The 22522-nt window shown below is 31.7% G+C and overlaps 5 protein-coding genes across 5 annotated transcripts; 1 reads left to right on the forward strand and 4 right to left on the reverse strand.

The window, feature by feature from the left end:
* The first annotated feature begins 744 nt into the window (after nt 1-744).
* Nucleotides 745-2513, forward strand: LOC121211192 (membrane-associated kinase regulator 5). The gene is made up of 3 exons (XM_041083690.1): nt 745-1920; nt 2020-2091; nt 2181-2513. The coding sequence occupies exons 1-3, from the start codon at nt 1032-1034 to the stop codon at nt 2279-2281; spliced, it is 1062 nt and encodes a 353-aa protein (XP_040939624.1). The 5' UTR covers nt 745-1031; the 3' UTR covers nt 2282-2513.
* A 5214-nt stretch (nt 2514-7727) lies between these two features.
* Nucleotides 7728-8587, reverse strand: LOC107942354 (late embryogenesis abundant protein At1g64065). Its single transcript, XM_016876006.2, has one exon. It carries the CDS (start codon nt 8547-8549, stop codon nt 7872-7874), a length of 678 nt encoding a protein of 225 aa, XP_016731495.1. The 5' UTR covers nt 8550-8587; the 3' UTR covers nt 7728-7871.
* Nucleotides 8588-11724: 3137 nt separating this feature from the next.
* On the reverse strand, nt 11725-13476 carry LOC121211193 (UDP-glycosyltransferase 88A1). The gene has a single exon (XM_041083691.1). It carries the CDS (start codon nt 13454-13456, stop codon nt 11948-11950), a length of 1509 nt encoding a protein of 502 aa, XP_040939625.1. The 5' UTR covers nt 13457-13476; the 3' UTR covers nt 11725-11947.
* A 2893-nt stretch (nt 13477-16369) lies between these two features.
* Nucleotides 16370-18560, reverse strand: LOC107942355 (UDP-glycosyltransferase 88A1). Its single transcript, XM_016876007.2, has one exon. The coding sequence runs from the start codon at nt 17982-17984 to the stop codon at nt 16614-16616; it is 1371 nt and encodes a 456-aa protein (XP_016731496.1). The 5' UTR covers nt 17985-18560; the 3' UTR covers nt 16370-16613.
* A 158-nt stretch (nt 18561-18718) lies between these two features.
* On the reverse strand, nt 18719-21881 carry LOC107942356 (protein SGT1 homolog B). The gene is made up of 10 exons (XM_016876008.2): nt 21541-21881; nt 21370-21439; nt 20934-21058; nt 20672-20804; nt 20488-20584; nt 20294-20359; nt 19888-20026; nt 19422-19507; nt 19198-19302; nt 18719-19099 (listed from the first exon to the last, which is right to left on the reverse strand). Exons 1-10 carry the CDS (start codon nt 21698-21700, stop codon nt 18992-18994), a joined length of 1089 nt encoding a protein of 362 aa, XP_016731497.1. The 5' UTR covers nt 21701-21881; the 3' UTR covers nt 18719-18991.
* Nucleotides 21882-22522: the final 641 nt, after the last annotated feature.

Below are 22522 nucleotides of genomic sequence, written 5' to 3' on the forward strand. Positions count from 1 at the left end.
TTTTTCTTTTTTACTGAGGGAAAGTTTCTGAATGGCAAAGCGAAAAAAAAGGCTGAGCTCCAATGCCTGCAATTCACTGTATTTTTCTGAATTTATAAATAAAAACTTGTTATTTATTTATTTTGTGTATCGTAAACCTATGATAAATATGATCCTTTTTTATTTACGGACCAAAATTTTGCATCATTTGCAAAAAGATTTTGTCTTTCATTTCACTCGCAAACTCCATTCACGTGCTCTACCTTTTCCATCTCTCTCTCTCTCTATCACGCAACCTATACTCAACTATTCCCTCTGTAAATTTGCAATTTAAAAAAAAAGGGTAAATACAAAATTTAGTCCTTCAATTTTGGTTTTCTTATTTTGATATCTAAATTTGATAATTAGATTTATTTTAGTTTATGACCTAGGCAAATGTAACAATTTGATTTCTTTTAAAAGAAAATCTCAAGATTTTGACTTGTTAGAAATTGGACTGGATAGATCAATTAGATTTATTGAATTAGGGATCGAGCATTATATTAATCCTGACAAAGGGCTTAATTGAATTGAGCTAAAAAAAAGTTTGGTTTAATAGTTTTTCTCTATTTTTAAATAATTTTTCTTTTATGAAAATTTTAAGAATCTATTTAATTAAAACTTGGTTTAAGGACTATCCAAATGGACTAATTATTAAGTTTAGGGAGTCAAAATTGTATTAACCAAAAAAACCTCATCAGTGTTGAAAAAGCAAAGGCTGCAAAGCTAATAAGCTAGTATCCCTATCTCTCTCTTTCTAATACGAATCTCTTTGTAAAAAGTGGTATCAAAAGCTTACCTCACTCTCTCCCCTGAAACACCATTTTCAATTCCTGTCATTGAAACCCCATCAAAGGCAGTGCAATGCTTCTCTCTCTCTTGCTTTTTTAAATGCTTTTAATCCCTCCCCCTAGCCCCCGAATGAAACCCTAAAGAACCCACCCTCGTTTTCTCTTTGGATTCTCTGTCTTTTCTGTTTTCCCCCGTGTTCTTTTTTTTTGAGTTTTACAGCCATGGAAGCTCTGAATTTTCTCATGTTTTGGAAACCTAGTAATGGGGTTCATAAAGTAAATCAAACCCAACCATGTGATGGAAACGGCGCCGCCGCCACCGTCACCGTCACTGCCACCGCCGCGTCTGGGGTTGTTTCGGATCATGAGTTGGATGAAGGGGAGGACTCTTTCATCGACTTGGAGTTTCCTCTGCGTGATTTTAATGGCAATGGTGGAGCTCGCCGTGAACTGCCCAACAATGTTGTTGGTAACAAAGAGCTTAGTTTGTCTCCCGCCGATCACTTCTCGAAGAGAAAGATTATGCCTATCGAGCCAATCTCCAAGCCACAATCGCCTATTGCTCTGCTAAAATCAGCTCAGAGATTTCGAGTCTTTACTCCCAAGAAATCTAAATCAATGGCGAATACCGGTAACACTACACGCCTACCGGAGAAAACTAAGCTCGTAGGTGTTTCAATGGAGACCCCAAAGCATGAAAACCATAATAGCAGAGAGCATTTCACTAGAGAAAACAGTTTTCGAAGAACGAAAGGCAAAATAGAAGATGATCCTTCGAAGAGATTATCAAAAGATTTGGTACATAAGTACTTGAATGTAATCAAACCATTGTACACAAAAATCTCCAAAAAGCACAGTCAAACCCACAAGTTCGAAGTGTCCGGCGACTTATCAACGTTATCTCCGGCAACTTCTCCGGCGACGGTATATTCTGTAAAGGAGAAACAGGGAAATACTAATATTAAAGCGGGTTACAAGCATCTGGGAAAAAGCCGATCAGCCTCGGCTGCAGCGTCGCCAATTAGCCGGAGAGATGATTCACTGCTGCTTCAACATGATGGGATCCAAAGCGCCATTTTACATTGCAAGAGATCTTTCAATTCATCCAAAGGTAATCATTTTTCGGTTTTGCAGTTAATTTTAAGCTTTGGGTTTAATTCAGAAATCAGAGTTCAATGCTTAACTTTGTTTCTTCTTCGATTTTCTGCAGAATCTTCATGGTTATCGAGATGCACAAGCGATTGTTCTTCACAAGAGAAATTAAGCAATGCATCTTCAACAGGTATACAAGTTTTCCACACTGTTTAAATTCGTTACTGCACTCTCTTTTTAAGTGCTAATTAAGCTTTAAATTTATTTCTTTTTTCTCAGAGTCTTCTCTATTTTCACGAGTTGCAAGCATTTCATCATACGAGAAACTAATGGATTCAGCAAGAACATCAAGCGAAGAAGGCAATGGCTTCACCACCTGAAAAAGTACTGTTAATAGACTTTAAAAAAATTCATGATCATGATGATGTAAAAATTGAAAAAGGCAAACAAAGGAAAATTTAAAAAAAAAAAGAAAAGAAAAAAAAGAAAGGGGTAGTAATTGTTTTTTGATTGTTTAGTTTATGATGAGCAGTGAGTAGAGAGAGTAGTTTTCACTTTGTAAAGGTGAAGTTGTCTGTCATTATGAAGGAATTGAAAGTTAACTCTTTTATATTTGGATTCTTTTTGTTGTTGTGAGAATTTGTGTTTGGTCTTAAATTTCTGCAGTTCAAAGATATGATCATGATTTTCTTGGATTTGAAGGACTTAAGATGACTTTCAACATTTATTTTCCAATTTCCTCCACAATTGGTAGTATTTTTAGTGGGAATATGTTTTCTCCAATCTTCTATAATGCTTTCAACAGTAAAAACTATTCACAATTTCACACCATCCATCCACAAGAGAAGGGAGTGGTTGACTGGGTGTACTAAATAAATCATTAAAAATTTAGTTCAAGCGGTAAAAAGTATATATATATTAAAATTTTAGTTCAGATGATTTGTATCAATTCTCAGTCAATTAATTTATTGTCCTTCTTCAAGCTGATATCTCAATCAATTTTCAATTTAATTAGTTTGATTCAAAATAAAAGATTGTCGGAGTTCGTATTGCCAACTCCTCTTTGTCGATAACGATCTCCTTTCTTGTCTCTCTTCGGTTTGAATACTCAAGTTCTCGAATCCGAACCAACTTCAGAGGATTCAATGCATTTTAAAACTTTGAAGGATTTCTTGGAATACAAGAAAGACTAGTTCATGTATAATTCAAACCTAGGGGGAAAAAGAGAGAGAAGAAAGCAGTGTGAATTGAAACAAATGCTCTGGCAACCCATCCCTGCTATATGGGCAGAAGGTAAGTTGAATGTTCCATTCAACATGCCACAGCCATAAATATATATTCTCTGCACCATTTAATTTGAAGGATTTATGCCTATATCCACTGTATCCCCCTTCATATTCCATGCTAACATACACTTGTTGGTATGGTTCCTCTCCAAAATATGCCATGGTACCCCTACACAATGTTTACCCACAACTTGTTTGTCTATATATTCCAATCTAGTCTTTATTGTATTTGATATGTTTTATGTATATGTGTTATTATTTTATGTTCGGTTAATTGTATTGAATGTTTTTAAATATATTTCAATTTTTTGTAAAAATATTATAAAGGTTTTTGTAGTAAGAGTCAGATTACATTTTACTCACTCTGCTTAAAAAATGGGTAAATTAGTCTCTATATATTAGACTAAAGAACAAATTGTTTATTCTATTAAAAATTTCATTCATTTCTATTGTTAAAAACTGGGGTTGCTGACCTATTGCATCGAGATTAGGATATTGGTATTAGGCATGGGCATCGAGAATGCAATAGGATGGTTGATTGCTTAGCAAAGGCTGTAGAAGGAATGATTATTGGCTTTTACTCTTGGTCTCAACCTCCTGATTTTGTTTTGAATGTGTCACATGAAAATGTTACTGGTTTTTCTTTTCCTAGATTGATTGCTATGTAATAGCTTTTATCATTCTTAATAAATAAATAAAAATTGGGGTTGCTGATAAAATAACCAAACAATTCCACGTGGTGTGCCACGTGTCTCATTCTAATATGCAATGACCAATTTATTATTTGATCTAATGTGTCTATTTTTTTAGTGAAGGGGACAAAATGTAATCCAGCTCTTAATATAAAGATCTCTATGATACTTTTACTTTCAAATTTTAAATTTCTCCCTAAGTTCACAAACTTTCTAATTGTATTAATTATGTCCTTTTTTTCAATTTATATTCGACATGAAATATATTTAAAACATATTTTATTTTTTTCAAACATGTTAAATTTAAGTTAGCAATGCAGTAAGTCTACACATATTTATAATTTTATCACGTATCTTAAAATATGTTCAATATCTTAATACCTAAATTAAAAACTTAATTGACATGGTCAAAGCATTTTAAAATGTGAGGATGGATGTAGAATCTAAATCATAATTTAAGGGGTCGGAATGCTATTAACCCTTGGTATTATAGTGCATTACAACTGAACTTAGCTTCTCATTATAACTAATTTTATAAGAATCAGACCGACGATGGAAATGATAAACTGAAATTCATTCTTCACCACCTCATGAGCTTTGAAATTTGAATAAAGGGAGGGGGCGCCCATCTATAATGATGAAATGGGATTTGATAGCATTTGTCAACTTCATTCATACTCACAGGTCACCAACATAAGAAGAGGACCGGACGATATCGGTTCACTTCTCCAACACATTTTTTGTGTTGGAGAAAAAAAACAAAAAAAACATGATGTGTTTGTAACATAAAATGAAAAGGAAAAAAAAAAGGTGAACAGTAAGAGACGCTTGATTTTCTAAAAAAGGGTTTTTACTCTTTTTTTTTTCTTTTTTACTCCCCACTTCAACTTTTCAGGTTTTCATCATGTAATGGATTTTTCTTCTGGATTTTATTTTTTAAAAATAAAATATGTCAGTTTTTTCAAAGGATTTTAAAAAAAAATTAATAAATGAAATTTTATATTTATATGACGTCATGTTTTAAAAAAATTTAATGTTTTGATTATATGGGTGTGGATGTCATCCAGCTATAAACAGGTGATCAACAATTTAAGTTGAGTAGTTAATGTCACAATTGATAAAGTTTGAATATGAGGATGAAAAATTGAGGTCATTAAATGAGGACGGCACCAAGCCGGACAACTCATAGAATATTAGTAAAGGTGGGTTTGAATCATCGGGTTTTATCTGACAGTTAGGAAAAATATTCAATACTTAATGCTAAATTATGAGTTATCTTGAATGATTAATCATTAAGAATGATTTATTATCAATGTAAGAAAGAAAAAATTGTTGATACGAACAAAAAAAAAAGACTATACCTTCATCATATGATATATGAATTAGTAAGTAATAATAGTATGGCACTTTAAATTCGATATATATATATTTTTTTGATTTCTTTTTTTTTTCAAAACATTAGATTGTGTATCAAAAGAGCATGGCACTTCAAATTCGATATAAATTTTTTTTTTGATATCTTTTTTTTCAAAACATTAGATTGTGTATCGAAATAGTAGTATGAGAGAAAGGACATTTCCAATTTTATCTTAGCTTTTGTGGGGCAATCTTAACATCACAAATTTTTTTTCTTTTCACAGCAAAGACTATTAACAATATTTATAATAATATTTATGTTATAAAATAAAAGAGTATGAAAAAAATTAGTTTTCTTTCTTTTTTTTGAAAAGAAAAAAATTTTGGGACTGTTGAATCACTTACTAAATAAATATATAAACCAACGGAACCAAAGTAATTGAAGCAATCTAAGATTCGGAATCAATACCCTCAAAGTCAACGATAATCAAATACATTCGCCATCCCTTAAAGAATATAAAAAATAAGAACTTGAATACATCTCTAGAGAAGAAAACGCGCAGATTGAATAACTAAAACAACTTTTAATAAGAAAGAAGGTTTGCACGTGTTTACATATAATCCATTTAGTATAGTTTAACTAGTCGTATCTTTTTTTTTCTATCACCAAATAAAAAAAATTAAAATGTAGAGTTTAATCTTAATATCATTTATTTTTTAATTATTTTAGATTACAGGTGTAATCTTAAATTTTGAACCGGTTTATCTTTGACTTTTATAAAAATATCATCAAAATAAAAATTATTTCTTAAAATAGTATAAATTTAACATTATTTATCAGAACGATATGTTTTTCATAATAGAAAACAATGTCACCTATTTGACATGTGACACCAATTCTAAAATTATTCAATTATTACAAAAATAATGATAATTAAAAATAAAAATAGAAAAAAAGTGTGTCGCGACACTATGTTGATTTGAACAAAAATAATGAGAAAAAAGAAATTGAAAGAGTAAAAAATGAAGAAAAAAAATGTTTGAATGGGATGTCGCATTAAGTATATGACACCCTTCTAAAATATATTTATTTTTTGAATGTTATTTTTAATTTTTATGATTAAATTAATTGAGCTGGTGTTACTTCGATGATAAAGTTAGATACTATAGAAACATATTATTTTGAAAAATATTTTTATTTTTATATTTTTTTAGTAAAAATATTGATATATCTTCTATTATTTTAATTAATTTCTTCTTTGTTCCAAAATAAAAATTACGTCTAATTAAAAACTATTTCATTTTCTTAACAATAAAACAATAAATGTCATACTTTAAAGTTAAAATTATCATTATAATCATAATTTATAAATTTATTTCAACATCATATATTTACTTATTAATATTAAAATTGTAATTGAAACAAGAATTATCACAATTTTATGAAAATTGAAACTAAAAAAATATTAAAGAAATTAAAATTATTAAAAAAATTATAATAAGAACAATTTAGTAAAATGTGTTTTTAAATAATCTTATACTTCAGTAACCAAACACTAAATTTTACATTGCAATTAAATGAACTAAACAAGGTAATGTATGGTACCCGACATTATACCCGTAATATTACATATTCGATAAATTAATCGTTTAAATTAATTAGTAAAATATTATAATTATAATTTTGATTAATTTTATTTTTTCATGTTTTATTGGGCCGAAGCATTGTTGTGGAGAAGGTAACAAAATTACCATTTTAGACATGGGTTAGGCCCATGTAGTTTACCCAAGGGCCAATTTGAAAATAGAGTTCTTAAGTTGATTGAAAACTTCTTATAAATGAAAACGACAAAACTATAAACCAATCCTCCTTAAACTTCAAAATCTTTTTTGGGAAATAAGAAATAAAAAGGGCATAATGATAATTTTAGCTCAAATGTTTACAATTTATCAATTTAACCTTTACTTTTTTAACTAAATTTGGTCATTAATTATTAAAAAAGAGTCAAAACATTTTTTTTAAAAATAAATGTTAACTAATACATTTATTTTTTTAACGATGTTGGAATGGCAATCGCATGGTAGTCTACGTATATTTCATTTTGACATGACAAAATTTTTTTATTTTTTATTTTATAAAATGGCTAGCTAGTGAGCTCCAAGCGACTTTTTTTTATTTATTTAAAAAGTTTGATTTTGCAACTAGTGTCGAAAATTAAAGAAGAAAATTGTTTGGATTTTGGTTTGCAGTTTCATGATGTTCAAAGCTATTTCATGAAAGAAAAAACTAAACTATAAAAGAGAAGAGGAATGAGAGCTTTCGATTACCGTAAGTAGGCCATGCAAACAAAAAAAAGGCTATATAGTAGTGATTTTAATAGTGTAATGGCTTAAGTATAGTTTAGTGACCATTTTGTAACTTTTTAAAGTTAAGTGACCAAAACATAAACTTATTAATAATTAGTGATATTTAAGTGTAGTTTATCCAATGATTCAATATTCCTATAAACATAAGGCCCCAATACAAAAATCATAAGACAAAATCCATAACAAATGCAACTAAAAATGAAATAAAAATTCCAAGGAAAAAAATCCGTAAACAACTTTGATCACTTACATATAATATTTCCCAAGGTTCAAGAGTTGATATCAATTTCCATACTACAATTCATTTGGGCATATTTCTTCTTCTTTATCACCTCCATCATATATATCTTCCCTTTCAACTTTACCGAACTGGTCAATGGCAGAACACCTGAACTAATATCACTTCCCAATTCATTATCTCTAATATTCAATGACAAACCATTTGATCTCAACTTGACTACAACATCAACCTTTTTGGTCGACCTAGCCCCGACTCGACCCTTCTCGATCATGGCATTACCAACCGGTATGCCCTTATATGCAAAGGTGACGGTACCATCTTTGTACTTGAAGTGACCGAAATTCGTCTTCTTTACCATGAATTGGGTATTCATTCGCAAGTCGAATGAAGGGGAAGCTTCAGTTCCAACATTAAAAGCGTCGATAAACGACCCCGATCGAACCCGGAACTTTGGGTTTGTAATACGCATGAAGATTAACACGAAAAGCAATATAATCCCTGTTTGGAACACGGCAAATAATATGATATACAACAGGCACATCATTTGCTTCTTTCTATTTTGGTCTTTCGAGTAAGCCGTGATAGACTCTTCGTCATTACTTGGTGCCAATGGATTTGGGGATTCATCATTGATTTTCTCTGGATTTGGGGATTCATCATTGATCTTCTCTGCATTTGGGGTTTCATCACTGATCTTCTCTGCCATTTTTTTTAAAAGATGTGGAAAGGAATTTCTAAAGGGATAAGAAGGTGAAGAATTGAGTTATGAGAATAAAAATGGAGCTTATTAATAAGTTTTTATAGATATATTTGATAGATTTTGAAAGGGTTAATATACAATTTAGTATTTATATTTGGCTTTAATGTTCAATTTGGTACTCAAACTAAACAACATCATGTGGTTCAATAAATACTTGACATTTGTTCTCTAGTAAAAAAAACATAGGTACTTAATTGGGACAAAGAAAAACTTGCGTCCCAAATTGAATATTAAAAGTCAAAATCAGGTACAAAATTGAATATTGAAATCAAATATAAGTACCAAATAGTATATTAACCCATTTTGAAATGTGTAATTTTGTTAAAATATTTATTCATTTCTACTGGTAAAAACTGGTGTAGCTAACAGAATAATCAGACAATTATACGTGGAGTGTCATGTGTACCTCATGCTTAAATATAGAGACTAATTTTTAACATTATAAATATATAAAAATTTTAACAGAATGACCAATTTATTTTTTATCTAACATACAATAATTAATTTATCCATTTTTAAATAGAGGAGACAAAATACAATATAACTATTACTACAAGTGCTTTTATGGGAAATACTTGGGACTTTGAAAAAACAAAAGGAACAGCAAGTCAAGTTCTTCTAGTGGTATTATCAATTATGCTTTGGTTGACAATGAAACGCGTTAGGCAAGTTGGAGGATTTGATGCCTTTTTAACTTCATTGGTTAATGTTGGTATTGGATGAGTACCTTACAAAAAATGACCCATTTTTCCTTACTGTTTTACTTTGAATTGTAGCTAAAATTTCTCTCAAATTTGACTCATGATTTCATGGATTAAAGGTCAACATCTCTACCAAATCACCTCTACATCTAGAAGATTTAAAATGCTAAGTACTGATTTCTTTCTTTTTTCTTTTTTTCAAATGAAAATTAAATTTATGTTAGAGGAGAAAGGTATCGATTATAAGGATTAATGTTTAGTTTAACATTACTTTTTAAAATTGTTTTTGTATAAAAAAAATATTTTTGAGTAAAAAGTTAAAATTTTCTACTTCTTAAAAAGGTAATTTTCCAAAAAAAAATTTATCTCAAAAGCACTTTAAAAAAGTTTAAAAGTATATTATTTAACAATACTTTTATCTCGAAAATAGTTTTTGTTCCAAATGTACTTAGAAACAATGCTAAATTTGCCCTAAGTGAAACAAAACTGATTGAATGATAGCGAAACATAAGACATTATGCTACCGTAGATAAACTTGTTTTATAAAATAAATAGTTTTTGGAAATTTTTCAATTGAGTTGAGACCCGGTTAATGGGTGACTTTATCTCAATTGAAAGCATTATTATAGTAAAGATGTGATACTATATAGAAGGTTCATGTTTTAGTTTACTCTTTTAGATAAAAAAATTTGAACTTTCAGATAAAGATGAGAGAACAAAAGTCGATTCAAATTAGTTAAATTAATCAAACGTTAATTTAATTCAAAACGATTAATTGAAGAGATATTAAGTAATAAACATATGTCAAGTTGGTTGATTTCAATTTTAAAATTAAAAATTAAATTAATTAATTATAATTATATCTACTAAATTTATATATTTAACTATATTTAAATTCAAATATATTGTCAAAGTCCAAATCCAAAACAAACTCAATGTTATCCATACCCAAACTCAGATAAAAAATTAAACCCAATGAGTATTATACAAATTAAAATATAAATATAAATATAAAATAAAATTTTAAACAAAATAGTAAACAATAATGTTATAGTATAGGCTTATTTGGTTTGCATTGTATAATAACCTGTAATGTAATGTGGTTTAAATTTTAGTAAATTTTTTTTGTCAATTATGTCAATTCAGTCGGTTCAATTTCAAGTAAATATAATATAAAGTCGATTAAATTAATCGGTTCAATCGATTACTCATCTTAAAGAGATACATGCTTTAAGAATTGAAAATTCTAACTTATTATATACCATTTATTAAAAGAAAAAAGTTGTTACATTATCATTTAAATTTTTAAATTCTATAAGCAAATTTCTAAAAGTGACACATGTCTTATTTAGGAAATAGTAAAAAAAAATTAAAATTATGTAACGGTATTAACAAGTGTTTGATGTAATGGCAAGACACATTGTATTCCGAAGAAGATAATGCAGATTCAAACATTAAAGTAACAATGTTGGGAGAGATAATTACTAACCTCGAATATAAGCTGTAAAACAAACATAAATACATAGCAATATTTAAACATTATAAAATTAAAATATTCCACCAATTCTTTTATGTTGCTTTTGTATTTGGGACCCATTGTTAAAAAAGTCTAGTTAGAGATCATGGGCTTGGTGAGATGCTTCAACCCCTTCCTACATAGGCTTTACTTATGGTGGTCCAATATATCTTCACTTCATTTTAGAATTAAAGGTCTTCCAATAGTACTATCATCCATGTATAATTTTGGACTGTGGTGACTAATGCCGATTCAAGATACTCAATTCATTATTGACAATTTAGGAATAAAAAACTAACAAAAATCAAAATTCAAGGAAATTTGAAACGAAACCAATAGCAAATTCAACCACAACATTATCATGAATGTCCGGATTACATTTTGTACCATAAAAAAATATTTTGGGGTCAAATTTTAGTGTAAAAAAACATTTAAAAAAATAATTTATTTAAAAATATTTTTATCCTAAAAATATTATTTATCTAAAAACACTTTTGAAAAATATTTCTAAGCTTACCATTTGTACTTGTCACATGAAGACGATTTGGTGGAATGTTAGACTTGGCAGCTAACACCACTTTCCCATGGTTCTTCTTCATTGGGGAACATAGTAACAGTGACAACACGTCTTTATGGTATATTGATTTGGGCCCATGCCCTTTATTGATGGAATTATTTGACCCACTGCGCGAATCTAGAATTAATTTCATCATTTTAGTAATTTAAATTTAAATTTTATCTTTTCTAAAAGGTAAAAGTGTAAATTTTCATTGATTAAATAAGGATTATTTTATTAAATTTAGAATCGGATTTAATTTTTTTATTTAAAATTTTCATAAAATCAATAACTAATCCAAATAAATGGTTAAATATTTAAGTTAGAAACTAAAAATTCATTTCAATATTTGAACTAAAGATATTATTTAATTAATTAATTTAAAATACAAGCATAATAAAATCACCACCACAACAACAAAGATAATAAAAATAATAATTCGAACAACGTTTTCAGTTTGTCGAATCAGCACAACAGGGATTATAACGACCGAGTCGAACGCTCGTGTTTCACATATTGACCATGGGTATTACCTCACGACCTACGTGGTGGTTTGGCGATTCAGTCCGAGTCATTTTTTCTTCCATGACTCGACAAGTTTGGCCAGCGCAATGCGAGTGGAACCTCCCTCACTCGTCGCCACCTTCGCTGCTTGTTTCATGGCTAAGGTTCGCTCCCTAACTGAGTCACCTTCTTTCGACCCCATTAATTCTTTGACTCGTTTCTCCACCTCAGTTGAACTCACGAACCCAGTTTCCGACTCCACCATCGGCAACGCAATCTTCATTTCTTCTACCATCAACACCCTATTGAACCTTTGTTCAGCATAAAGCGGCCACGCTAACATTGGAACGCCTGCACACACCGATTCTAGCACTGAGTTCCAGCCGCAGTGAGTCACGAACCCACCAACCGAGTCGTGATTCAACACGGCTAATTGGGGTGCCCATGATTTGACTACCAGTCCCTTCTCTTTGGTCCTCTCCAAGAACGCTGGAGGTAGCAATGATTTCAAATCTGGGTCGATTTTTGTGTCAATGTTCGAGCTTTGGTTCTCTAATGGTGGGTTCCTCACAATCCATAAAAATCTCTGCCCACTCCTCTCTAATCCAACAGCTATTTCCTTTAACTGTTGCACTGAAAACGATCCCAAGCTACCAAAACAAAGAAACACTACGCTTTTACTAGGTTGAGAGTTTAACCATTTTATGCACTGAGGAACACCATCACCGTCCACGGTCGTGTTAACAATGAGAGGTCCGATGCAGTAAAGGGGAGGCGTGGGGTAGTCCGGCAAGCAGAGTCCATCATTAATCTCTTTGAAGCTCTTTGGCTCGAGATATTCAAAAGTGTCCACAATAATCCCAGTTGAACGGCGCAAGTTGGTGGCGATGTCTAAGAAAATGTCATACAGCTTGTTGCCTTTGAACGTTGTCGGCGGCATATCTGCAGATGGAATCGGTGGCGCACCAGGGATATCAAGGAAAACGTTGAGATGTTGGAAGCTTTGAGTAAATTTGTTACTGAGGGTGGGCAAATAAAGTAAGCAAGCAACAGCACCGAGGGCGGATGGGAGGAAAGAGTAAGCAGGAAGGTTGAGATCGGAGGCCACTTCGAATGCTGCGCTGGTGCAGAAGAAGTCAACGATAATGGCGTTGAGTGTGTAGTTATTGGAGATGGTGAGAAGGGTGCGGCGGACATCGGGGTTACTGAGGCGGATGACGTCGAAGAGAAGGGGATCTAAGCCAGTTGAGGTTAGAAGGAGGTCGACGGTGGGGAGGTAGTGGAAGGTGATGGAAGGAGGAACGGGGGAGGGGACGGTGGAGGAAGGTTGTGAAGGAAGGGTGGCGATGAGGATGTGGATAGAAAGGGAAGGGTGGTGAGTGAGGAGGAGCTTGGCGAACTCTACCATGGGTGCCAGGTGAGTAAGCATAGGTGCTGGGTACATAACTATGGCTTCCTCCATTAGTGATAGTGAAAATTGGAGAATGACACAATGTATATATAAATCATCAAGAAAACATTTGGTGGATATGGGGTTTTTATTTTTTAAATGTGCTATTACTCCTTGTAAGTTCATAAAATTTTAGATTTAGTGCCTCGGTTAAAAAAATTAAAAATCAAGTTTTTTATTTAAAAATATTAATCTAGTCATTATAATCGTACTTAATTTTTGTCAATTTTATCAGCTTAAAAATTTGATTAAACTGTTATGACATGACATATAATTAACATAAAATAAATATGTTAAATTTACAAATTTTAATAAATAATGAACTAAAATTTTAAATTGAAAAAAAATAAGAGGATTAATTTTTTATCTTTTAAAGTATAAGGGCCAAATCTCAAATTATATAAAAATAACGAGACTAGCAACACATTTTAACCTCTTCTTTCTGAAGTTACGACCGTATTAACCCTTCCATTTTGAATAGACCGGTTTCTAATTACACGTTTAACTTTTTAATTAATTTTTAAATAATGTATTTTTAATTCTTATAATTGATTTTTAATTAATTCTTCATAATTAAAATATATAATAATTTAAATATAATTATTATTTTTAAATATCGTATTAGTAGATCAGTAAAGTTTTTAATAATATTAAAAAAAATTCAAATTATAATTAAAATATTTATACTATTTTTAGTATATAATATAATTTTTACTTCATGTAATCATTATTTAAACTAATAGTTAATAATTTTTATTAAAATATATTAATTATTTCAATAATTCAAATATAGCACTAATAAAAAATTCTTATTATTAAAGCATTTGTACAAACACTAGAAAATTGGAATATTGTAAAATAAACTCTTCACCTTTCAATTTTTCTTTTTATTTTCTTAATGGTCAATAAATTAATTATAATAAATTTTAAATAATATATAATTAATATGTAGCAAAAAAATAAACAAAAAAACTTTTTAAAAATGATTGTAATTCTAAAATAAATTATGTCAAAATTTACTTTAATTATAATTATTTTAACTAAACCTTTTTAAATAATAAATGTAAATTACATGTTAATTTAATAATATAATAAAAAATAAAAAATATTTTCATTAATTCAAACACTTTTTTTAAATGGATGCTTTTATATATATTATAAGTAATTACATGTACAAACTCAACTGTTAAGTAAACATAAACTAACTATTTATTATCAGAATAAATTTAATTTAAAATTTATATATTATAGAATAAAACTCGAATTTAAAATCTCAATTTTTCAATGCCTCGATGATTGAACCATGACTGAAACATAATTTAAAATCTTCACTAAAATTGAATTTTTTTATATTTATTTGATTTGATTCATTCATTGGTTATTGAGTTGTTGATATTGATTTGAATTGTTTTGAATGTTGGCTGCTACTTTAAGGATCTTACTGAACTGAGATCGAGTGTACTTGACGGATCAACTATAGCACTTCACCCAACCCTTCATTCAACATGAGATTAGTTGCTGGAATGACAGTCAATAACCCGAATTTCAGCTACTTCAGATACGGAACGACGAGTGTTGTGGTAAACAAGTTGGGTGGCTTTAGGCCCAAGAGCAAGAGTTACAACAAAAATTAGGGCTCAATATTAATTTCATTATAGTTTGTTATAATATTTGTTTTTTTTTTCATACAAGGTCTAAATCCTGATTTTTTTATTGAAATAAATTAAAAAAATTATATATTAAAATAGGTTGTCAGCTAGATTATTTACTAAAATAGGTTTTTTTTATTCGCGTCTATATACAGGCGTGACTCTTTTTTTAAATATTAAAATATAATTTTTTAAATAAAATATTGTTTTTTTATTTTTATTAAAAATATTTAAATTTATATATATGTAAAAATACAATCAACAAGTCAAAATACAAGTAAAAAATACACGAGAATGGATCGTGCCTGTCAGATAGGCGCGACTAATCGTGCCTGAGAGGTAGGCGCAAATGGTACTGTTCCGCATATTGCACAAACAGCCCCCCGCGTGCCAGCTGCTGCTACTACTGTAGACTCATTTCATATTTTTTTATATCAACTTGGATATAAATTTGTTCAAGTTTAATCATAACAGACTCTTTTCATAAATTTATATACTTTATAAAATTATTTTTATAAAAAAATGATTGTAGAAATATTGAAGAATATAAATCAAGTATTAACATACCAATACTTAATAATAACTTTAAAAAAATTAAGAAATTGATAATAATACATTAATAGTATCGATTAAAAGCGTTTCTCAAAACCTATAATTAAGAAATATTTTGAACGATAGGAGTAGAGTTTTGGCTGTGTGAAAAAATATGAGATATGAATATTTATATCTACAATAACAAGTAGAATATGAATCTTCGAATTCCATTTAATGCACTGTTGATTCTAAGTATGAATTAAGATATTGACAAATACTTTTATTAAAATTATTTAAAATTTAATTAAAAAATTTAACACCCACAGATATCAATGTTGTGTTTAGTTTAGTATCTGGTGAATTTAAGATTAAGTTATAAATTATTTAACACCCACAAATATCAATGTTTCTAGTGTTTTGTATTTTTTTAATATAATTTTTATATAATGTAATTTTATTTGATTTTTTATTTTTATTGACAATTTTTGCGGTATATATAAGGGAAAAAATAAGCAACAGACGCTCTTGTGGGCCCCACCATTTGCGCCTCTGAGATTTTATTGACAATTTTTGCGGTATATATAAGGGAAAAAATAAGCAACAGACGCTCTTGTGGGCCCCATCATTTGCGCCTCTGAGATAGGCACAATTAATTGCGCCTCTAAAAAAGGCTCAACTAGTCGCGCCTTTGAGATAGACGCAACCTGTATTTGTATCTATACACAGGTCATACTGATCCGAAAATAAAAAATAATATTTTATTTAATAAAACAAAAAAATATTTTTTTTTAATATAAAAAAAAGAATCGCACCTATCAAATAGGCGAGAATAAAAAAAACGACTCATTTTAATAAATAATCCAACTGACAATCTATTTTGGTATATAATTTTTTTTTAATTTATTTCAGTAAAAAATCCGTCTAAACCCACTCATAGTTTTTCTCCATCTCTTAAATAGCAGGATAAAATCTTTCAACTTATTCGAACTCAACAATACTAACACTAATCGAACTCACGTCCTCCTATAATGACAACAATACTAACACTAATCGAATTAATATTCAATCCACAACAAAAATAACAACCGGTTCTGTCCGAGTCATTTCAGCTTCCATGACTCTAAAAGTTTGACTAGCGCAGTACGAGAGGAACCTCCCTCACTCGTCGCTACCTCGGCTGCACGTTTCATATCTAACGTTCGCTGCCTAACTGAGTCACTTTCTTGCGACTCAATCAACTCTTTGACTCGCTTCTCCACCTCAGTTGAACACACGAACCCCGTTTCCGACTCCACCATCGGCAATGCGATCTTCATTTCTTCTACCATCAACACCCTATTGAGCCTTTGTTCTGCATGAAGTGGCCAGGCCAACATTGGAACCCCTGCACACACCGATTCCAGGACCGAGTTCCAGCCGCAGTGAGTTATGAATCCACCAATCGAGTCGTGATTCAACACGGCTGTTTGAGGTGCCCATGATTTGACTACCAGTCCCCTCTCTTTGGTCCTCTCCAAGAACCCTTGAGGAAGCAATGAATTCAAATCTTGGTCCAAGCTTTGGTCCTCTAATGGTGGGTTCTTCAGCACCCACAAGAATCTCTGCCCACTGCTCTCTAATCCAACAGCTATTTCTTTTATTTGTTGCATTGAGAACGAACCCGAGCTACCAAAACAAAGAAACACTACGCTTTTACTAGGTTGTGAGTCTAGCCACTTTAAGCAATAAGGAACATCGCCGCCGTCTGCGGTGGAGTAGGCAATGGAAGGTCCAATGCAGTAAAGGGGAGGCATGGGATACTCCGGTACGCAGAGTCCATCGCGAATAGCCTTGATGGCCTTTGACTCGAGGCATTCGAATGTGTTGACGATTATCCCAGTTAAATGGGGCAAACAAGTGGAGATGTTTAAGAAAATTTCATACCACTCGTTGCGCTTGAGTACCGGCGACGGCATATCTGAGGATGGAATCGGTGGGACTCCGGGGATGTCGACAAGAACGTTGAGATCTTGAAAGTTTTCAGTAAATCTGTTGTGAAGGGTGGGCAGATAAAGTAAGGAAGAAAGGGAGCCGGCGGCGATGGTGCAGAAACAGTAAGCCGGAATTTTGAGATCGGAGACTACTTCGAAAGCGAATCTGGTGCAGAAGAAGTCGAAGATAACAGCGTTAAGTGTATAGTTGTTGGAGATGGTAAGGAGGGCGCGGCGTAAGTTGGGATTGTTGAGGCGGATGGCATCGAAAAGAAGGGAGAGTGGGCCGGTTGAGGAAGGAGGGAGGTCGACGGCGGGGAGGTAGTGGCAGGTGATGTTAGGAGGAATGGCGGAGGAGGGAAGTTGGGAAGGGATGGTAGTGGCGATGAGGATGTGGATAGAAAGGGAAGGGTGGTGAGTGAGGAGGAGCTTGGCGAACTCTGCCATGGGTGTTTGGTGGGTAAGCAAAGGTGCTGGGTAAATAACTATGGCTTCCGCCATTGCTGATTATGAAAAAATGGAGGGGAAAAAACACAAAGAAGAGGAGTTTAAAGATGATGTACTGTGAAAGAGAGACAGATAAAAGAGCGAGTTACTGAACCAAGAAGATGGTCAACGATGATTCTAAACCATACTTTTGGAATAGGACACACCACCTATTCTCCTCATTCCATTTATTAAAAATTTTATAGATCTGAATATCTAAAACTATTATTTGAAATTTAAACATAAAAAAAATTATAGAAAATCATAATTTTCTAATGATAATATAATAAAACCTCAAAATATTACATCATCTCACTTCAATAAATTCCAAAATCTTAATCAAATTAAAGAAAGCAACCAAATTTCCGGAAAAATTATTAATATCATCTTGTGAATGTTGCTTTATTTTTTTCCTAATAATGGAAAACAAGATTCCCAACTTGTAGTCACATGAAGTAATTGAATTTTATTTGGTATTTTGAAATTGAAAGCTTTTTAAATTGTATGATTTAAGGGGTTTTTTTTATTATTATCTAAATTAGGTTATCCATAGGGAGCAATAGACAATAACTAATCCCCCTGTTACGAATGCGCTCCAATGTCCCATATAATTGAAGGTCATTAAAGCTACAAACCCAACAACATCAAGTGGAGAATGCAATCGAAAACCTAAGCCTCCCCGAAATACTAGAAGGACTAGAAAACTATATTCAAGGTACATAGCTATGCATATGACAAGTTTATAAAGATAGAAAAACAAAATACGGTCACATTCTTCATTGCAAAGCTTAAAAGTGTTGGAAGGTTTTACCAAAGTATAACTACACAAACTCCAAAAGAAAGCTTTAAAACGAAGGGTACAAAACAAAGTAAAAGGAAAAAGAAAATCCATCTACCTCTACTTAGGAGCAATTTTGGACAATCAAGCACAGCCAAGTGACGCATTGTAATTAGATTGCAGAGAAAGTATCCAACATTTGGATAATGGAGGCCAAAACAGCATACCATTGAGAACAAAGAGCTCAGTACTCCCACTTCTTCAGTTCCATACCATCCGGAGGACTTCCTTCCACCTTCTTTACACCAACTTCTTTCCAGTTTGTCGAAAGAACAGTCCCATTTGATTCCACCTATAATGCATACAGCAGATAAGATTGTTCAAACCCCCATTATTTTATCCCAAAGACCATAGTTATGCATAACAAGCTTTTTGAGTTAGATATCTTACAAAGGATTTCTGCATGGCCCTTCTTGCATCCTCGTCAGCATCCTGATAAATGTCGCGGAAAAATTTATTCAAAGCTGCATCACCATCTAGCTTTTCATCTTTCTCCTGAAAAACCAGCCAGAAAGGGTCGTATTAAATCATAATTGCATCCCACAAACTTGCACTGGGCAAGTTGTCCCATGCACACAATGGGAAACATATAAAAATTAAGATATTTGGTGTACCTCCTTTTTCACTTGAGCTTCGATTTTATCCCAATCAACCCTTTTTGGTTTGGAGGATGGGTACGATGGTCTTTGATTTGCAGCAACTATAAGACAAGAGTTAGTTATGGCCACAAGTCGATAAAAGGATACTTTAGTAGCCAAATTATTAGAGGGGATATTCTAGCTTTCAAAGAACACTTAACTAGCATGTGTGCTCAAAGATCAAGTTCAACCAATCAAATGATACTGGAAAAGATTTTCAATTGCAAAAGCATCAACAAAGAAAACCATGAAATTTATGGGCATGGAGTGTGGTCAAACATTACTGAAGCAGATATCAATGTGTTTTTACAATATAAGAACCCCATATTGCAGAATAACAAATGGCTGTGCAGGTTTGTTTGAACTTTGAAAACAAATTAAGATGAAATTTTTTAATGTGAACAAGATAGAAAAATTCAAGGGCATGGAGAGATCAACTTACCAGAAGATACATTAATCCTTTGGGGCACAGCAACTTCCATGCTAAATTCGAGGGATGTCCATTGAATTGGTTCAGCTTTTGCTAACCTAATTTCAATTTTGGTTGACAAAACATCATATCTGCACTTGTCAGGTATTATCTGTTCAAACATTGGCAATCCCGAAAAAGACAACTTAGCATCTAAGCTAGAGATGCAATCACATAGCAAAAGATTGAACACTAGGCCTATTTGTTGCTGCTTTAAAATAAAAAAGAGAATTCAACTTCAATAAAGTATTTTCAATAATTTCCAGAATTAACTACAGAGTTCTATATCTGGACCTTTGCCCAAAAGGAAAATGCCAACCTTATGTACCATATTACTCTTACAAACCAGAAAATAATCAACACAAATTTCATGTAATACCTTTCCAAATAAGCGAGGTTGGAGATGATAAGCATCTTTGCCGGGTGCATTGACAGCAACACTTAGCTGCAAAGCAACAAAGAAAGATGGTGTATCTTTAGCCTACTAATAAAAAACTCAATGCTACTCATGGAACACGTAAGGAACGAAACACACAAAATTGCAAAACAAAGATGAACTACAATTCAACTTACTATTTGTTCACCATAATTAACTTTAACACACTCGCGTGGTATTCCCTTGGCAAATATTGTGACAACCACTTCCTCTGGTTTCTGATAAAATTCATGCCTGCACAATAATTTTTTACCAAATCAACTGCAAATCACCAAATGCAAAATAGCACTGACATTACAAAGAGGATAAATAGGAACAAACCTGTAAGTTGATTTGGGTGGTGCTGCAACAGTCATGGGATCAGGTATATCCTGGACAGAAGAGATGTCTTTCGCAGGTACAACATTTGTTGGCACCTCTTCCAACGTCTCCTTTGGTAACTCACCATTTTCCTCTAAACAAATACACAAAGGTATTATATAGCAAGACAAGAGAAGTTACTAAGACAATACAGAATATTTTTATAGCAATTCTTTCGGATAAATTCACCCCCTACCAAAACCCGTTCTTTAAGACAATATACCTGCAATGCGCTCTTCACATTCTTTAATCAACTTGGAAAATCTCGAGTCTTCTGGTGCCAAAGCAGCCCCAGTCTCCAACGCAGCCTTAGCAGTTTGATACTCCTCAAGCTTCATACACGCAGTACTGCAAACATACGTTTACATATTATTATAAAGGCTTGATCTGGGAAAAGGGTGAATACAAATTTAGCTATTCTATCAACTACTAAAATTTTCTCCTATAATAATCTTTCACAAAAACAACTCTACAAATTCCTTTAGTAATTATACATTAAATACGATGCGGAAACAATTAATTTCAGTGCAGAAAGTACTATATTACGCAAGGGAAAAAAGAGTGTATAATTTTTTTTAAAAAGGACTAAAGCATTGAACGAGCCCAAATAATCAAATTAAAGAGGAAAAAGAAAAGCCGGTAAGGAGAAATGAACTAACGCTTTACGCAAGTAGGATTTAGACATGGACGGATCCAACTCAATTGCTTTGTTAGCATCTGCCACAGCGTCTGCGCGAACAAAATTGCAAAGCAACAAGTAGAATTAACAATTAATTTCTTTTTGAAACTTATAGAAAGTGAGATAAATAGGGGGAAATTATGGGAGAAACCAGGGAGATTGTTGAGTTTGATGTTGGCTTGAGCACGGTCAGCGTAGAGCTCGGCCTTTTTAGGGTTGATTCCGATGGCTTGCGAGTAGAGATCGAGGGCGAGTTCGAAGTGGTCATCGAAGTATGCTTCTTTGGCTTTGGTTTCTAAAGCAGACGCCATTACGAGGGCAAACCCAGAGACACACAACGAGGAAGAGAAGTCTCTAGAAGATCAAAAGATCAATGGACGAGGGGATTTTGATTTTCTGAATAGGATTGACTCTCAAAGAAAACTAATATAAACAGATTGAATAGTTTCCGACTTTTTTATCGATTTGATTTCTTTATTATAATTGTCTTGCGTAATTACAAGTTTACCCACACAGTTTTATAAAGGATAACTACAAAATTAAATTAACTTAAATCAGGTCGAAACAATTTTTAACCGATTTTATTAATTTTGTACCGACCGGTTCAACCTTTTGAGCCATCGGTTTTTCATTCAATTTTTAAAAAAATTACAATTAAAATCATATAAATAAATTCGTATAATTATAATTAATATATACATAAAATTACAATCAAAATCATTTATTAGAATGTATACTAATTGATAATTGAAAACTTTAATCGGTGGTTGAGGGTTTGATCCTCATCCTAAGTATGGAGTAGCTTTAAAACCCGTTACCAACGTCTACTCTTTAATGAGCCCATAAAACACGAAAGATTAATTATTAAGCTCACTCCAATAAATATTTAAGTAACAAAAAATTACAATCAAAATAAATTATTAAAATATATACTAATTTAATAATTAAAATATATCCAAATTAGATCAAAATATATAAAAAAATACTACATTATAAAACATAAACCAAAATAAAATATAAATAAAAAATCACCTAAACATATATAATAAAACTCAAATCTAAAAACACATTAATTATTTATTTAATAGCAAGCAAAATATATGTATATATATATTCTTGCTTCGGTTCTGTTC

The sequence above is a fragment of the Gossypium hirsutum genome, chromosome A12, assembly GCF_007990345.1.
Source record: "Gossypium hirsutum isolate 1008001.06 chromosome A12, Gossypium_hirsutum_v2.1, whole genome shotgun sequence".
Lineage (NCBI taxonomy): Eukaryota > Viridiplantae > Streptophyta > Magnoliopsida > Malvales > Malvaceae > Gossypium > Gossypium hirsutum.

What these genes read in the sequence shown, in the direction of transcription:
- LOC121211193 (XM_041083691.1), bottom strand. Translation starts at nt 13,456, where the DNA reads ATGAACTTACAAGGAGTAATAGCACATTTAAAAAATAAAAACCCCATA.
- LOC121211192 (XM_041083690.1), top strand. Translation starts at nt 1,032, where the DNA reads ATGGAAGCTCTGAATTTTCTCATGTTTTGGAAACCTAGTAATGGGGTT. An exon ending in ATCTTTCAATTCATCCAAAG is followed by an intron (nt 1,921 to 2,019) that starts GTAATCATTTTT and finishes GATTTTCTGCAG; the next exon opens with AATCTTCATGGTTATCGAGA. An exon ending in AAGCAATGCATCTTCAACAG is followed by an intron (nt 2,092 to 2,180) that starts GTATACAAGTTT and finishes CTTTTTTCTCAG; the next exon opens with AGTCTTCTCTATTTTCACGA.
- LOC107942354 (XM_016876006.2), bottom strand. Translation starts at nt 8,549, where the DNA reads ATGGCAGAGAAGATCAGTGATGAAACCCCAAATGCAGAGAAGATCAAT.
- LOC107942356 (XM_016876008.2), bottom strand. Translation starts at nt 21,700, where the DNA reads ATGGCGTCTGCTTTAGAAACCAAAGCCAAAGAAGCATACTTCGATGAC. An exon ending in ATGTGAAGAGCGCATTGCAG is followed by an intron (nt 20,805 to 20,933) that starts GTATATTGTCTT and finishes GTATTTGTTTAG; the next exon opens with AGGAAAATGGTGAGTTACCA. An exon ending in AAGGATTAATGTATCTTCTG is followed by an intron (nt 19,508 to 19,887) that starts GTAAGTTGATCT and finishes CTTGTCTTATAG; the next exon opens with TTGCTGCAAATCAAAGACCA.
- LOC107942355 (XM_016876007.2), bottom strand. Translation starts at nt 17,984, where the DNA reads ATGGCGGAAGCCATAGTTATTTACCCAGCACCTTTGCTTACCCACCAA.